General features: G+C 41.5%; 1 protein-coding gene across 4 annotated transcripts in view; it reads left to right on the top strand.

Moving 5' to 3' along the window:
- Positions 1-3,709: 3,709 nt before the first annotated feature.
- Positions 3,710-19,034, top strand: part of znf385c (zinc finger protein 385C) — a 389,456-nt gene continuing 374,131 nt past the window's right edge. The window contains exon 1 of one of the 4 annotated variants that reach the window (XM_055656996.1): positions 3,710-3,794. In XM_055656996.1, the coding sequence (XP_055512971.1) occupies positions 3,749-3,794 (46 nt within the window). In that variant the 5' untranslated portion in view covers positions 3,710-3,748. The remainder of the gene's footprint in view (positions 3,795-19,034) is intronic. The other 3 variants (XM_055656995.1, XM_055656994.1, XM_055656997.1) reach the window with 3 other exon arrangements.

Below are 19,034 nucleotides of genomic sequence, written 5' to 3'. Positions count from 1 at the left end.
TAATTGACTGTAAAAAAATTTGAACTCAATTCAGAGTAAACAAAAAGGATTAATGTGGAATATTATAAATGGGTGGTTGATGATTAGCACAGAATCGCAGGACTGACGAGCCTGTTGATGCGTTATATCTCTACAAATTTATGATTTTAATAGCGGTTTACAGGCACCATAGTTTCCTATTCTAATCATATTTTCACTAAGCTCTCAAACACTAAGACCATGGTATAAGAGGCAGAACCAAGGAATTGCAGATGCTGGTTTAGGAAAGAAGATCCAAAGTGCTGGAGTAACTCAGCGGGTCAGGCATCATCTCTAGAGAACATGGATGGGTGTCTTTTCGGGTTAGGACCTTTCTTCACACTGGTATAAGTTGCCTAATGGGCTAATTTCTATTAATTACTATTTCAACGTATTTTTGATACGGTTAAAGATCCAGAATGGAAGTGGAAGAAAGCAATAAAACTGAATCTTTCCCTGGGTCACAACAAAGACATCACTGAACTCCCCTCTGGGTCCTTTTGCTAACAATTTATTCTATCCACGGTTTGCATATTGTAAATAGAAAAACTCTAATTAGATGCACATTAGAATGCAGTAAAATTTAAATGGAATTTTAACACATCTCATTTAAGAATCTATATAGTGTAATAATGTTTGGCCAGTTTTAACTCAGTGATACTTCTGAACCTGAGCTGTGGCTTTAATGCAGTCCTCCCCTCAGGCATACATTGGTGCAATTCTGATGGTGCTCTGCCTTGTAAGTTCAAGCATGTCAGGGGTTATGGAGAGAAGGCAGGAGAATGGTGTTGAGAGGGAAAGATAGATCAGTCATGATTGAATGGCAGAGTAGACTTGATGGGCATGATGCCTTAATTCTGCTGATATGCCATATGAACTTATGTCAGGAGGGTTGACTAACGAAAGACATGTTCATTGTTAAAATAGGTGTAATGTCCAAATCAGCATCACCAAGATGTGATCCCTCCCCAGGTACTTTCCCCTGCAACCACAGGAGATGCAACACCTGTCCCTATACCTCCTCCAACACTGCCCAGGGTCCCCGATAGTCCTTTCAGATTAGTCAGAGTTTCACTTGCACCTTCTCCAAACCTAATCTACTGTAACCGTTGTTCTAGGTGTGGACTCTTATACATCGGCGAGACCAAACATAGACTGGCGATCGTATCTCTGAACACCTTCGCTCAGACAACCTGGACCTACCCAATATCCCGATTGCCAAACACTTTAATTCTCCCACACTGACCTGTCTGACCTAGGTCTCCTCCATTGCCAGAGTGAGGCTAAATGCAAATTCGAGGAACAGCATCTCATATTTTACTTGGGCAGCTTACAACCCAGTGGTATGATTATTGCTTTCTCCAACTTCAAGTAACCCCTCATTCCCTCTTTCTCCATCCCTCACCCACCCAAGTGCTACTAGGTTCTCGTTCTCACCTCGCAAACAATGGCCTGTCTTATTTAACATTGTTACTTTTTTGCACATCTTTCATTCATTTGTTCTTTATCTCTCTACATCACTGTCTTTTTCCTCTCATTTCCCTTTCCCCTGTCTAGTCTAATGGAAGGATCTCTACGCGAAACATCACCCATTCCTTCTCTCCAGAGATGCTGCCTGCCCTGCTGAGTTACTCCACCATTACGCGTCGATCTTCGATTTAAACCTGCATCTGCAGTTCCTTCACACAAAAATGTACTTCATTCCCTCACAGCAGCTTCCAATATTGATATAAAATGAAGTGCTCAGTAATCTCCTTAAAATGTTAACAATAGCAAGGAAATTGATGAATATAAAGAGAAAAAATCTAAATTTGAGCATGTTTAATAATTGATATATATATAATTTACTTTAATTAAAAGAGGTTATAGGGAGAAGGCATGAGAATGGGTTTGGGAGGCTGAGAAAGATCAGCCATGATTGAATGGTGGAGTTGACTCGATGGGCCAAATGGCCTAATTCTACTCCTATCACTTATGATCTTATGAAAAGTGCATTGAAAGCATACAGCACAATGAAATGGACATTGTAGGGAAATTGACTAACTTTGTGATTCCCATGTAAAAGTTCTGAATTTGCTGGTGCTCTTTACCAGCCCCTTTGTGAGTCTCGGTCATCGAGTCACAGTCATACAGCGTGGATCCAGGCTCTTCGGCCCAACTTGCCCATGCCAATCAACATGTCCCATCTACACTTGTCCCACCTGCCTGTGTCTGGCCCATATCCCTCCAAACCTGTCCTATCCATAGGTCAGGCATTCGTGGAGTTGAATAGCAAACTTGTAACAAAGTTGTAACAATTTCTCAAGCGTTTTACCAAGGAGTACACCTGAAAAATAAATTGTTTTACCGAGGAACACTCTTGAAAAGTAAATGTTTTAAAAATCGTTTTAAACTTTCTTATTTGTTTTAAAGTGTTTATTTTACTTATTTTAGCAAAGCTTTTGAATATCAGAAACATTCAACAATTTTAACATGTTTGCCAGTTGCGTCAATGGGGATGGAGTGGGACTTGTTCTCACCCCTTCTCCACGTGATGGTATTTATGCTTGCAAGGTCTTATCCCAATATAGCCCCTTAACACCGAGGACTGAGCAAGCACTTTGCAGGAATTCAACACTGGAGTATCTTGGATCACCAGAAGGTAAATTTGGACTTGCCAAATAACTGAGCTGGCTATCCACTATGAGAAATTCTGGATCATTTAGCCAAGCCACTAATTGCTGTCTTGAGCACAATTAAAGGCAACATCCCTCATATCAGATATTTTAGGGAGTTCCCTGATTACATCGCTATTAACAACATACCAAAAAATATTGCAATCTCTGTTACTTTCAATCCATCTCAAGTTCTGAACCCTTTTCAAGTTATTTACATGTCTGTTATCACCTGCCCAGAGCCAGAGAGAAATATATATATATATGTGGCTGTTGACTGGCCATAAATTATACCGCTGCAGAATGCTCTCCCGTTACATCAGGCGTTTAATTAGTGTGATAAGAAATCATCATTGCAATGGTACATTTGCTCTGTAGATCCGAAGGCACATTTCTGATCTTCGGGCGTTATAAGTTGGCAAATAAAGCGTATTTCTCTCTCTCTATATAGCACACACATATAGCTCAGAGATGTGAAAGGGAGCTTGTGTATGTATTTAATAAATAGTTTGATATTGCCAAAGTATGTTTTGGCGTGCGAAATATATTTTTTTAACGGATGCTTTCACTGGCAGTCTGGCACAGCCCGCACACTTGCTGTATTTATGCAGGCTGGTAATGACGGTGCAATGTTGTGTTTTTGGTTAGGAGCAGTTGGTGAGTATTCATAAGTGTTCCTGGACCAGGCTGATAAACACACGGGCGCACACGGCTCTTTAATTGATAGCGGCGCATTGTTCTGCTCGGCTGCACTGGATTTTATGTTTATTTTATTCTTTGTAGTGACTTCTCTAGATATCTGCAAACGGGTGTGTGGGTGCAAGGGGAGGGTGAGAGCGGCAGCAAATGGTCCGCGCGCTTCTCCGGGGCTACAGGTGGCGCGCGCCTCCCCATCCCCAGGCCCCCGGGGATCGGGCGGCGCGTGAACCTACAGGTGGGCGGCGCTGGTGCGCGCGCCCCGGACTCTCCCTCTCCCCCCATTCCACGGGGGGCGCGCACCGCACCTCGCCCCCGCGCAAACACGCCGGTCGGGAGCGCGCCTGCTTGTCGCTGTTCCTCATTCTTGGAGTGAGAGAATGTTAGAGGCAGCGAAGGAGGGATTGCTCGGGATAAGCAAAGGAGGTAGGGCGACTTCTGTTTCATGCATATACACCAAGAAATGAAGCCTTTACATGAGAGAAATAATTGTATAATAATTAAACTATTGCCAACAATTTGAAATGCCAGACAGATAACAATATTCAGTGCTAAAATCCTCTCTGGCTAATCTCCGAAATACTCGTGTGTGGGACAGTGTGAGGTTGAAATCATGCATTTCCAACCTATTTTAACCAATATATATATAATTTAATACAGTGCAACGATTTGTAATGGTCCTTAAATCTATCAAACATTAGGTTGGAAGATGAATACCCCTGAATATCTATCTCAAAGATAAACTTGTGGCACGTTCCTAGTCATTCCAGATACATTTCGCTTGGTATACAAGCTGGAGGTGGGATTTTTTCTGCAAGGGAGCTTGGAAATAATCATGGACTGGTGCGTGTGGTTTAATTCTAGGGAAGGCGATGCAAATTCCTCCGTCGTCTCTTCGCTTTCTTGCCAGCAAAAGTTTCGCTGCAGAGAAATTGCATTTCATTAGTAGTTTGTTAAATTGGTTGCAATCGTGCAAACCTTTGGGAATAATCAACTGGGTGATATCATTGGCGTCTGAAACAGCATCCAGAAACGCCGGCTACTGATGGTGAATCAGTTTAGTGAAATAGATCGCAAGGTGCATCTTTCCCCATCCTGATGCTTTTGCTACACAACCGAAAGGAGGTCGTTTCAATTATACTTCGTTTTCGTGGGGTTTTTTGTTTTGCATACGTGTTTGTCTTCGCGATTGGCTGCAATAATTAGAAAGAGAGGGAGGATTATTACCTACATTCATCACTAAGGCAATATCCAGTGGAAATTCTCGATAGGTAAACTAACTTTGAGCCATTGACTTTAGAAGCACCGAGTTTAAAACTACAATGTTTATTTGAACTCTAATTTTGACCCTCCAAGCAATTTTGAAATGGGGAATGTTACAATTATCGCAATAAAGATTTTTTCCCCTTTATTAAAGACACCTAATATTTCTTTCCACATGTTGTGACAGGGTAAAGCAATTTGAACATTTTGTTTATGGGAAAAAAAAATACAGATCTAGGTTGGAAATCCTTGTGCTCAATTGGAATGTATAACTGAGGAGCAAACCCTTTGGCCCACAATGTCCGTGCTAAACATGATGTCAAGATAAACTCTTATCTGCCTGCACACATCATCCATATCTCTCCGTTCTCTGCATAAACATGTGCTTATCCAAAAGTCTCTTAAATGCCACTATCATATCTACCTCCACCACCACCCCTGGCAGTGCGTTCCAGGTACTGTTCACCCTCTGTGTAAAATAAAACTCCTTTACACTTTGCCCCTCTCACCTTAAAGCCCTGCCCTCCAGTATTTGATATGTCCATCCTGGCAAATAGGTTCTGACTGTTTACCCTATCTATGCCTCTCAACAGGTCTCCCCGCAATCTCCAGCATCCCAGAGAATACAATCCAAGTCTGTCCAATCTCTCCCTGTAGCTGAAATTCTCTAATCCAGGCATCTTTCTGCTAACCTCCCTCTGCATCCTTTCCAAAACCTCCACACCCTTCTCATAGTGGAGCGAACAAAAATGCATTGAAATGAGTTGCCAAGTTGGGGGATGGGGAGGGATTGGGAGGAAGGAGATTAATGTAACTCGCATACACATTCCTTGTAGGACTACCAAGTCCAACATTGTCAGCTCCAATGCACATGGATGCCTGTCTCCTTCAGCAGTGTAGATAGGGAACCAGTGGACCTGAAGACTTGGATGGGAAGTGGACATTTACAAAATGAATGGAGACACAAGAAGCTGCAGACGCTGGAATCTTGAGCAAAACACACTGTGCTGAAGGAACTCAGTGGGCCAGGCAGCATATGTGGAGGGAATGGATAGGCAATGTTTTGGGTTGGGATCCTTCTTCAGACTCAATGTATAGTTGAGAGAGAAAATGCACTCACAAGTACAGATGAAACGATAACTAGATTTTTCTCTTCACAAATGCCGCCTGACCTGCTGAGTATTTCCAGCATTTTCTGGTAATGGAGAGATTGAGGTGTCGTGTTTCAAAATATTCAAGTTGTGTCATTTTTACTGTTAATACGATCTTAAACATCTTAAAATGTTGGCTTCATGAGGTGATCAAAGATGGGTGGTACATAAGTCTTATAGTCACTTTTCTTTTTTAATGGATGTGGTAAAGCAAGATTCATTTTACTTGAGGATTCAGCGGGGGCACACACAACTCTACAACAGATGAAATCAAAATAAACCGAATAATTCATTATCTACTATTGCTGGTTCAATTTCTTATTTGTCAACGGGTCAAATCCCTGGAGCCTCCTACCTTACAGCTATGTCGAAGTACTTTCTTCATGCAGTCTGGAGCAGTTCAGGGTGGCACACCACCCACCTTCTCAAGGACAATTAGGATGAATATGAAATGCTGGCACAGTTAGTGATACCCCATGTGGTAGAATCTAAAAAAATTATTGATGTCCCTTTTGAAATTCATGGAGCTACACGGTTTACAAGCAACAGATTACTGGAATCGGGTATGAATTGGTTAGTGAAGTGTTAACTACCGAGAAAACCATGTTGTGCTTCCGAAGAGGCACTTCAAATCTTTTGAGCTTTCCTGTCACAATTCCAACCCATCAATCAGACAGTTTTAATGATATCAACTTTCTAATATCTTACACATAGACTGTGAGGTCAGTCCATTGAAGTACACTGGGACATTGGGTACTACAATCAGTTGCCAAAAATGACAATCAGTAGCCCACGTGTCAAGAATGACAACATTCTGCACAATCCAACCACTCTCCGGTAATGACTGAAATGCCATTTTTGATGTTTCCCCAGAAATCAGATGAGCTGAAGTTTAAACCCATAGCAAGAATTTCCGTTTATGATGCTGCTTTAATGTTTTGGGATGTTCTTAAGTTCGGTTATCATAATGAATGTACACTCTTCTTGAACCTGTTTTTACACATGTTCTCAAAAGGAGAGTCAACCACCTTTTTCCTCAACCCTAATCACTGCTCTGTTCACACCTTCATCAATAGGGTCAAGAATTTACCATTTGTTACACAACCAGTGCTTAACCCACTCGGAGCAGAATGTTGGCTGCTATCTTAATGTCACTCTTAATCCATTTATTTTTAGTAGCAGACAGAGGGATGGCAAGTGATTATTATAAGCGTTTGCTAATTTTGCCAGCAATAGATGTTCAGCTTAAGGATGTGGACAAAATGATAGAAAGCTTCACAAACTGGAAGCGACAACAGAATCTTTCTTTCTCAATAGCATTTTCAAGGCATGGATGTTCTGACTGGAAATGTACAATGGGTTTTGTAAGTTTGAGTTGTATCATTTGGTCAAAAATAATTTATGTGCCATTTAATATTTCTATGTCATGAATTAGCTGCTGATGTTACAAACTCATTTCTAGCATTGTGTATGATTTCTAACGGCATTGTTTTAAAAACCAAGAGTCAAAGAGTGTTTAATTGTCATATGTGCCATCAACAGAACAATTAAATTCTTACTTGCAGCAGCAACAAGCCTGTCACGCAATACCCATAGATAATATAAGAAAACAAAAATTCAATAAAGTGATAACCACAATACTAGTGCAACCCACCCCCCCCTCCCCGAGGTACCAGTACAACTGAAGACAATGCATAGCACCTTTCCCCTAAGTAGTCTGAAGAAGGGTCTCAACCCGAAACTGCACCCATTCCTTCTCTCCATAGATGCTGCCTGTCCCGCTGAGTTAATTCAACTTTTTGTGTCTATCTTCGGTTTAAACCAGCATTTGCAAAGGTGTGAGAACGCTAAATGCAATGCCCATTGCTGGATAATCCATGTACTGCTGCAGACCTTGATCTTAACACTCCAATAGCACAACGATGTGTACAGCAGTGGCGAGCCTTCTTACACATAGAATTTCAGAGTTGAGGAGGTTAGTGTTGTGTAGTGTTCGAGAGCACGAGAGTTGTGGCGTAGAAGCTAATTTTAAATCTGATGGTCACAGACTCCTATAGCTGCTTCCTGATATAGGAGCAATATGAGAATGTGCCCATGATGATGCGGGTCTTTGATACAAGCTTTACATTAGTCACTATACATTTGCAAATTTCTGTTTGGTACTTTATTGAAATCATTTAAACACCTTGACGCTCATTATCAATTCTGAGATGAAGCTAAACACTTCAGGATTGTACAGCAGCATTGGAAACTTTGCAATAGCCATTGTTCTCTGGTGAATTATTTCCAACTAACATAAATGAAAATCCATTTTTTGGATGATGTATTAAATGGAAGTTCGTCTCCCTGCATCAACTTGGGTAACCTTTCCACATTCTACTCGACAGTATCCCATCGTATTCTAGTGGCTTGCATCCCTCAAAAATGGCTGGTTGTTTTTTTTGGAATTGTTTACAGATTTTGATGTGGAACAACTCCATTCTTTGACTGCAAAAGGTCGTTTCATATCCAAAGATAACTCATTAACTGTTACGGTGGAAGATGTATCAGTGTAAATAAAAATATGAACACAATCATATTGTCTTGTCAAGTGGGGTGGCTGCACTCCCAAAGGCTTAGCATGTATTGGTGGATAAAGAATAAATTGCACGGAACACAATGGCCCTGTAATAATGTGCTGTATAATCTGCCTGGGTTTGCAGTCCAGACAAAAGCTGGTTCGGTAATAGCTTCATTCTCTTATCTATTGGCACACAGAGCAGCACCATCTGGTACATGCAATTGGATCTTTTTATGGACATTAATTTAACCACACTGAAGTAAATTTACATCACATCAGTTTAATTATTTTGTGATAGCAAGATCAGCAATGATCTTTAGAGAGCTACGGGCAGCATGGTGGCACAGCGGTAGAGTTGCTGCCTTACAGCGTCAGAGAACTGGGTTCGATCCTGACTACAGGTGCTTGTTTGTACGGAATTTGTGCGTTCTCCCCGTGACCTGCGTGGGTTTTCCCCTGTTGCTCTAGTTTCCTCCCACACTCCAAACACATACATGTTTGTAGGTTAATTGGCTTGGTAAAAATTGTAAATTGTGCCTAGTGTGTTAGATTGAGGTCTTAAAGAGTTAGGTAGAGCTCTTAAAGAGTTAGATAGAGCTCTTAAAGATAGCGGAGTCAGAGGATATGGGTAGTAGGCAGGAAAAGGGTACTGATTGTGGATGATTAGCCATGATCACAGTGAATGACAGTGCTGGCTCGAAGGGCCTGCTCCTGCACCTATTGTCTGTTGTGTGCAGGATTGTGTTAATATGCGGGGATAGCTGGTCTCCACGGGCTCGGTGGGCCCAAGGGCCTGTTTCTGTGCTGTATCTCTAAACTAAACTGAACTAAAGCTGCTTTTGTTCCGTATGTGGGCACAGTGGTTCATCACATATATTTACAGTGGAAAACTGTCCTATTATACGTCACAGAATATGTTAATTGCTAAATTCTACATCTAAATTTCTATTGATGAAGGTGTGTGTAGTGGTTGGAGTTTGGGGGAGGGGGGAGGGGGGGCAGCAATGCAGTGGTTCACTCTCTTTTTGAGGACATATATAATAGGTTGCACAGGTCGCCCTCAGACGTGTATTTTCCTCTCCCATTTGCCCTATTTATCTGCCCCAGCAGTGGTTGAGTATAGGAGCAGGGAGGTTCTACTGCAGTTGTACAGGGTCTTGGTGAGACCACACCTGGAGTATTGCGTACAGTTTTGGTCTCCTAATCTGAGGAAATACATTCTTGCCATAGAGGGAGTACAGAGAAGGTTCACCAGACTGATTCCTGGGATGTCAGGACTTTCATATGAAGAGAGACTGGATAGACTCGGTTTGTACTCGCTAGAATTTAGAAGATTGAGGGGGGATCTTATAGAAACTTACAACATTCTTAAGGGGTTGGACAGGCTAGATGCAGGAAGATTGTTCCCGATGTTGGGGAAGTCCAGAACAAGGGATCATAGTTTAAGGATAAGGGGGAAATCTTTTAGGACCGAGATGAGGAAAACGTTTTTCACACAGAGAGTGGTGAATCTCTGGAATTCTCTGCCGCAGAAGGTAGTTGAGGCCAGTTCATTGGCTATATTTAAGAGGGAGTTAGATGTGGCCCTTGTGGCTAAAGGGATCAGGGGGTATGGAGAGAAGGCAGGAACAGGATACTGAGTTGGATGATCAGCCGTGATCATATTGAATGGCGGTGCAGGCTTGAAGGGCCGAATGGCCTACTCCTGCACCTATTTTCTATGTTTCTATTAGTCTTTCAGTCACACGCAATTGGTGGTGAGGAGATTGGACGTGCTGGATTTCCCTCCAGTTTTCCAGTGGCTGCCATGTAAAACGTAGTGGTCAGTGACAATAACAGCTCTGCATTATCACCATGGAAGGAGTGGGGCTAATGAATGAGGCTCTTAACGCAACTGCCGAAAAATCTCAGCCTTGGCTAATATCTTTGTAGTTCATTGTCTTTAGCTGCTTGGTTCTCTCCAAGCGGTTTCATTGACACATCTAGTGCTGAAGGGGTATTATCATCACCATTCTCTTCACGTTGGTACCCTTTTGATAGAGGAATCCCATTGCAAGGCAGAAGAACATTTCTGAGGAGCCTTGGCCTAGGGTTTGAGTTTAGTTGAGTTGAGTTTAGTTTATTGTCACCTGTACCAAGGTACAGTGAAAAGCTGGGGTTGATTTGGTGTGTAGGGTAGATTTTGTTCTCCTTGTTTAGAGAGTTAAACACCCTCCTAATTTAACTGGTCTTCCATTCGACAGAGATTGGGAATCTCTTCAGGATATTTTCTGTTGCTGACTTTTAAAAGAAGAGCTAAATTGAGATAGGATTGAAGAGTACAAAGACCTGTGGGAGATCCCAAAGGTGTGACTGGCTTCTAGTGACCTGGCTAATATTTGTTCCTTAGACAACCATGGGTACTTGACACCTTGCTGTGTGTTTGTTTACCTGCGACTAATTCATCATGTGAAATATTTTGCGCAAAGTAACTTCATGTTTTGGGTCTTCTAAGAATTAAGAAATGCTACATTGGTGATCTTTTTGTACCCATGGGATGTTTAGAAAACATTGGGTTTGATCCATGAACTTTCTCAAGATATGCAGTGCTTTGGTGAAGTATGTTAATATCCACCTGTTGAATCAGTACTAAAAAAAATAAACTAATCATTTCTCACGGAGGTCCTTAACTTAATATAAGTCCTTGGTCTTCCAATTTCTTTTTTTAACTTGCTCCTGTTAGTATGCCAGTGTTGTTATTAGTACGAACCATTGTGTGAACTGGAGCACATCAGCAGCTTAATGTACAAAAGCATTTGGGAAAATCAGTGCAAGATGAAGATGTCGGGAATGATTTAGCATAACATTAAAAAGTTGCTTTCTTTAGTCAGATGTTTGTCTTGTGATATGATCGTTTTGTAAAGCTTATTGGAAAATTTTCTGTGCAACGTGAACAAAGAAATTATTGTCATTTAATGTTGTGCTGCTGAAAAGGTTGTAGCATGAAATGCTTTGCCACAATGAGCTGTTGAGGTAAAACCATTACAACAGTAGGTGGAGATGCAGGGTATAAATAGAAAGCTTGGCTTGCTGGCTCTGCTTTGTTCGTGCAGGGAGCTGCCATCCACACAGTGAGTCTCCTGCTCCCTTCAGTATTGCAAACTTGTGTTGTGTTAAGTTTCCCCGAGGCTACCATGTGTGTTGCAAGGCATATCAGGGAGCCGACAAGGAAACAATAAACTGATAGGGGAAACAGTTCAGAGCTGAGAACGTCGGGAGAAAAATGCGTTGTTGTGAGGAATGGTCCATGAGAAAGACGGACACGTTGAGAAGCGACCCAGGGAATGGCCAGAAGACAAATTGATAAATACAACGCAAAGTACAGAAATGTTTAAAACAGCGATACCAGCCGGTGTCATCTGCAGCCTGTAAAACAATGGTAAGCGCATTTTATATAGTATAAACAATGAAGAATACAGATTTAGTGTGCAATGGAATAAATGTTATTTTTCAATCTGCCTGATCCGTTGAGTACCTCCAGCGGTTTTGATTTTGGAAGCAGTTTGTTGTGCTACCAAAAAAGCAGTAATTTCATTTGTGCTACAATTTATTTGTGCCGCGATAAAATCTATTAGTTTTACAAACTTCTTATTGCAGGTTGTTTATATATGGAAAATAGGATTATCTGTGCAACAGATCTACAGCGACAGCACCTGTTGCAAAGGCAGCTTAGAGAACTACTGAATATTTCCTTCTCATATTTATGCTTGTCATTTCTGAACAATGAACAAAAAGTCTATGATGGGAACAGACACTGGGCGATCTTCAAGGTGATTCGGGCCCCTGTGGTTGAACATGCTGGTTGGATCTCAAGAATCAAAACTGGCATCAAAAGAAAGCAGTGTAGCTTTTAAATGACCATTACTCACTGTATTGATCTGCATTAAACTTTAGATTTCCATTTAAAGGGTACCTACAAAATAGTGGTTATGACTTTTAAAAAGGGAAGTAACACCCTGCATGTAACCAATATAATGTTGTCAAACATCTTGCAATAAACTTTAATTGTCCTTGGTCAATGGATGTGGTTTAGCATTTTTTTACAGCTGATCGTTGTTTAAGTGAGAGCTTGGATTTTTCAACATGTGTATTCAAAGGCACATTCATGTTGTTAGTTTACGTGTGAATGTATTTTTTCTTTTTCGTGGATTAGTTTAAATTGTGATGCAAATACCTTGGCACATGACATAAATATTTCATGTGTCTTCAAGACATAAATGTCATTATTTCCCTCTGCCACATTGCATTAAAATGTGTTAAAGGAAAGGTACAGATAGTAATTGAACTAGTGGAGTTAAGTGGCTGTATCATTCTAACTAATCAGACTATGAATCAGGTTTTAGTGTCCCTGTCAACCTTTTAAGGAGTGGATTCCCATTCGAAGAATTTGTGCTTTTCCATTTTGTGTTGCATCAACTGGCTGTGATGTAAATTATGCCATGTTGGAGGGCTGTGGATTATCCTGTGCATTTGGTTTGGTGGCAATGGCGCCGACGATAGATTACTAGAAGAGCTACAAACTTTTTTATTTTGTTAGAAGGATTTGCTCTTTAATCCTAAAATAGACACAAAATGCTGGAGTAACTCAGTGGGACAGGCGGCATCTATGGAGAGAAGGAATGGGTGACATTTCGGGAGACTAGAGTCGGGGGAGAGAGAAACGAGAAATATAGATGGTGATGTAAAGAGGTATAGCACAAATGAATGAAACATATGCAAAAAAGTAACGGTGATAAAAAAAAACAGGGCATTGTTCCCCTGGTGAGAACGAGAAGCTGATTAAAATTAGACGACATATTTTAATGCTAAAACCAACTTGGAAGTGATTAGGCATCTCCACTGACAATTACGTTTGGCGACCCCACTGCTGTAACTGATTAAGATTTGTTTAATGGATATAATTTATATGTAACTTTTTCTTCACATGCTGATTTTTAAAAAATCTCTGTGGAAATTACCCTGCTTTTATTGGGAGAAGTCACTGCAGTTTGCTTCCAACTGCTCTTTAAATAGTTCATTTTCTGAATAAGTTGATAAGGTTCACTGAACTTTAGATCAGTCTGTATCAACGTTGGACTTTTGCATTTACAGGAGCTTGTTTGTATGGCCATCCATAGGTCGGGTATTCATAATCTGGGGGTGGCCTGTATACTACTGACTGAAACAGAGACTGGCCCTATACATGTGTATAGGTTAGATCAGCAGTGGCTGGAGGAGGAGCTAGTAATTAGGTCGAGAGAAGACGAGGACAAAAAATAACTTTGGAGGATAGGAAGCTTGGGCTGATTGGACCTGTTCCTGTGTTTATTTTTTTATAATATGATTGTTTTGAACTACATTACATAGTCATGATTCCATCCATAATGGTGGGGCACGGTGGAGAAGGCAAACAGAATTGTAAATAATTGAATTGAAAGATACATTGTGGGAACAGGCCCTTTGGCCACAGAGTCCACGTTGTCCATCAGTTTACTCTGTTTACTGTGTTATCACACTTTTGTATCCACTCCCTACCCACTAGGGGAAATGTACAGAGGCCAATTAACATACAAACTGAAGAGAGACACAAAAAGCAGGAGTAACTCAGAGGGTCAGACAGCATCTCTGGAGAAAAAGAATAGGAGACGTTTCAGGTCGAGACACCTATTCTTTTCACCAGAGATGCTGTCTGACCCACTGAGTTACTCCAGCTTTTTGTGTCTATCTTCAGTATAAACTTCTGTATTTCCTTCCTACAATTAACGTACAATCTGCATGTCTTTAGGATGTGGGAGGAAATTGGAGGAAACTCACAGGTACCAACTGTGTCATTGCTACAAAACATCAGAGGACGTTTCCTGGTTACTTAATACAATTCAAAATGATCTTATTACAAAGACATTCATTCCAAAGACGGGCTGCTTGATTTAACCAGTCTGGGTTGTTCTTCCACACTAATCCCATGTCCCAGACCTACAATACTTACCGTCTTGCCCTTTAGCCTTCGCTGATGTCACTATTCAAGTACTGGCATGGTCAGTCTGAAGAAGGGTCTCGATCCGAAACGTCGCCAATTCCTTTTCTCCATGGATGCTGCCTCACCTGCTGAGTTTCTCCAGCATTTTTTGTCTACCTATGGTCTTTCTTCAGTCATGATTTCCAGGGATGCAAAAACATAGTTTTTGAGTATTTTAAAGTCGGAATGTTTTTATGCTGTTTTTTTAAAACAAATTGCAATAATCAAACATGTCAGCATAATTTTGTTCACCTTTTGACTGAATAATGGAGAATGGCATAAACGGCAGCTGTAGGCATGGTGGCGCAGCAGTAGAGTTGCTGCCTTACAGCGTCAGTGACTTGGGTTCGGTCCTGACTACGGGTGCTGTCTATAGTTTTTACATTTTCCCTGTAATTGAATTTTTTCCATGTGCTCCGGTTTCCTTCCACACTCCAAAGACATTCAGGTTTGTAGGCTAGTTGGCTTCTGTAAATTGCAAATTGTCCCTAGTGTGTGTAGGATTGTGTTAATGTGCGGGGATCGCTGGTCCATGCAGGCTCGGTGAGCCGAGGGGCCTGTTTCCATGTTGTATCTCTGAACTAAACTAAACTAAAGATACTTTTGTTCTTAATGTGGGCATAAGGTAATGCTAGTGTATGGGGTGATCACTGATCGGCATGGACTCAGTGGGCTGAAGGGCCTGTTTCCACGCTGTATCTCCGAAGTTTGAAGAAGTGTGAAGAAGGGAAAATATTTCTTCCAACTATTCTGTCTCCCTCCATTAAGACCAATATTGCAGGGAGTGATATGCAAGTAGCTCGTTCCCACCCCTTCCAAGTGTCTACTTGGACAACAGGATCAACTTTAACAAACTAGGTGGTAACAGTCTGTGATAAGACCCCTCAAGATGCAGAGAGCCCCGGTGTACCAACTTGACTAAGATGCTAGGGCTCTCTGTTCTGTAAATCAAGGTTCTGACGTAGCTAAGACCTTAATTGGAATTACAAATGACAGACTTGTGAATCACGCTTCTGCCCATGTGTCTTGTCACTCAGTCGCCCTAGCTGAGCTCCTGAAATGGGACAATGTCATCTATCTTTTAAATGACACGTTGCCCACGTTGCTTTTGTTGAAGGTATACTTGATGGAGCAAAGATCAGTAAGAGTAAAGACATTAGTGCGATTAGTACAAGAGAGCTGACCTCATGAATGTCGGACAAAAACACATTAAAGATTAATGCTTTTTATTCCTCCGAAAGAACAATTTTGATACATCAGCAATATGAAGACAGGAAAAAAAATTGCCCTGTACTTGACAAAATAAAATGTGATTATAGAGTATGGAGAGAATTGTAAAATATTATCCAACACTCACACACTGTTAGGAGAACACTGCATACTTTGTTTGTATGGTGTATGTACATATATCCATGTGCAGGACATCAATCAACATTCAGTAAACCGAGATACTGAGCACTCACAGTGATCAAAACAACACTTGCATTATTTGCTTTACATTTTACCAACAAGCTCACTTGTTGTTTACGTAGGAAATGTAAAAATAAATATTGTGATCACAAAGTTGTGGAGGTCAGTAGGTTAATTACCACTGAAAATTGGCCCTGGTGTGTAGCCAACTGTGGGAAACTGAGCAGAATACAATGAGATCAGTGCAAATGGGTTCATGCTAGCCAGTGTGAACTTGATGGACCGATAGACCTGTTTCCATGCTCCATGCACTGTCAAACCCAACAATGTTTTAACTAATCAGAAATGCAATTTGCCTCCATCCATACTGTCAATACATGTGACTTAACATATTGGGTGACAATAAAGTGGGATTAGCATTTATATTGTATTCTTCACAGCATTCTTAAGCATCTTGTAACTAATGAAGTCAGTCTGAGATATGACACACATAGCAACTCCCACAAATAGCAAACTGTGTGGTAATCTGTTTTAGTAATGTTGGGTGAGGGATAAATGTTGAACAGAGGTCTAGGGCTGGATCCCATGCTCTTCAAAATTAATTCATATCTCCATATGACATTGAGGGAGATAGCTAGACTATTGAAGTCCAAGTTCTAAAATAGCTAAAATAAAACAATTCCTCCAGTTTGATGACCTCGAAAAGATCATCCACACATTCATCTCCTCCCGCCTCGATTACTGCAACTCCCTCTACACTGGCATCAGCCAATCTTCCCTGTCCCGCCTGCAACTGGTCCAAAACGCCGCAGCGAGACTCCTGACGGGCACCCGAAAAAGGGACCACATCACCCCGATCCTGGCCTCTCTCCACTGGCTCCCTGTGTGGTTCCGTATAAACTTCAAGATTCTCCTCCATGTCTACAAAGCCCTCAATGGGCTTGCCCCCACCTACATCAAAAGTCTGCTTACCCACCACACCACCTCCAGGTCCCTCAGATCGGCCGACTTGGGGTTGCTGAACATCCCGCGGCCTAGGCATAAGCTCAGGGGCGACCGCGCCTTTGCGGTTGCAGCTCCTAGACTGTGGAACAGCATCCCTCTTCCCATCAGAACTGCCCCCTCCATCGACTCCTTTAAGTCGAGACTTAAACCTCATCTCTACTCGCAAGCCTTTTTTGACGTCCTCTGAGCGAGGGCTATATGTATGTAGTGTTGTTTGTATTTAATCTATGAACCACTTGTTTGTTATACTATTCTTATACCAATGTAAAGCACTTTGGCCAACAAGAGTTGTTTTTTAATGTGCTATATAAATAAAAGTGGCTTGACTTGACTTGAAGTTCAATATTTTCTGTCTTAATGTACATGACAATGAATTCCTTGCCTATTACAGCTTTACAGGCACATTAAACGTAACAACACAACAAATAAATATACCATTAAGTTAACAGTTATACAATGTAAACAAGACCATAATAGTGCAATCCAAAGTACGAAGTCCAACCACAGTAGTACAAAGTCCATTCAAGTTTGGTGCTGATCTATAACAGTAGATATCCTGATGGAGATACAGTATACCCTTTATAGTATGGGGCTCCAAGCTATTCATCGTGGTTTTTGGCACACAGCAAGTTTGCTAAGAAATAAGTGTTATATTTGGATCGACATCTGTGGAGATGACGAATGAAAATAACAACTTTGGTCGTATGTGTACAAAAATCAATTCATGAAGTCCAAGTTGTAATTTAATCTGTTACCTTTACTCCTCCAGCAGATTGTTTTGTAGCAAGTCGCACAATTGTAACATTTTTATATCAAAAAATAGAAGAAAGGAAGCTGGAGAGGTTATCTGGTGTGACGTTCAATCATTCCAGAGGCAATCCCACCCAGGACATCAGCTGAAGATGTGCTGAATTGGCAGAGTTGGCCAAGCAACTGCCTAGCATCATCATGTCCGCACAATCAACATTTGTGGGATTCCTCCATCAGAGTCTCTTGGTCTGATTAGTCCTGCATGCTTGAGTGGACCACCAATGGAAGTTCTTTAACATTGTATCTGGACCAAATGAAGCCTCATGGCATCAGGTCAAACATGGGTGAAGAAATCACCTGGTGATTAAATCCATTGTTCTTTCTTAGCCGAAGTAGAGAAGGTTGAAAACTTCAAATTCTTAGGAGTGAATACCATCAAAATCCTCTCCTGGACCACCCATATTGAAGCAATGACCATGAAAGCACACCAAGGCCTCTACTTCATCAGAAGGCTCAGGAAGTTCGGCATGTCCCTGCAATTCTCACCAACTTATACAGATGTACCATAGAAAGCATTTTATCAGGATGCATCGCAGTTTGGTTTGAGAACAGCTCCATCCAAGACCGCATGAAATTGCAGCGAATTGTGGACGCAGCCCAGGCCATCACACAAACCAACCTCCCTTCCATTGACTCTATTTATACCTCACACTCCCTCGGCAAGGCCAGTAGCATAATCAAGGACGAGTCGCACCCTGACCACTCCCTCTTCTCCCTTCTCCCATCAGGCAAAAGGTATAGGTGTAAATAGGCACACCTCCAGATTCAGCTGCTATTAGGCAACTGAATCATCCTACCACAACCAGAGAACAGTGCTGAACTACTATCTACCTCTTTGGTGACCCTTGGACTATCCTTGATTGGTCTTTGCTGGCTTTACCTTGCACTAAACGTTATTCCCTTATCATGCATCTATGCATTGTAAATGGCTCAATTGTAATCATGTATTGTCTTTTCCCTGTGGATAGCACCCAACAAAAGCTTTCCACTGTACCTCGGTACACATGACAATAAAGAAAGCTGAGTTGCGGTATGTAGTCAGAGATGTCTAATCAGAGCGCCATTAACCTGAAACATTGTATAACACTGGAGAATAAATTAAACTGGGGGGGAGAGAGGAGGAGAGAGGAGAGGGTGATCCATAAAGAGGATGATGAGGGGTATGTGAAGTTAAGAATCTAGGCTTTGAATTGCGCAAAGAGTACTGATCTAAATCGGTGAGTTACAATCACAAATGTGATAGAATAACAATAACAGTCAGGGGCGGCACAGCGGTAGAGTAGCTGACTTACAGGGCTTGCAGCACCGGAAGCCTGGGTTCGATCCCAACTATGGGTGCTGTCTGTACGGAGTTTTTATGTTCTCCCCGTGACCGCGTGAGTTTCGTCTGGGATCTTCGGTTTCCTCCCACACTCCAAGGACGTACAGGTTTG

Source organism: Leucoraja erinacea, chromosome 27, assembly GCF_028641065.1.
Source record: "Leucoraja erinacea ecotype New England chromosome 27, Leri_hhj_1, whole genome shotgun sequence".
In the NCBI taxonomy this organism is placed as follows: domain Eukaryota; kingdom Metazoa; phylum Chordata; class Chondrichthyes; order Rajiformes; family Rajidae; genus Leucoraja; species Leucoraja erinaceus.
The sequence above is the reverse complement of the archived record's forward strand: the minus strand, read 5'-3'. Positions and strand labels throughout refer to the sequence as shown.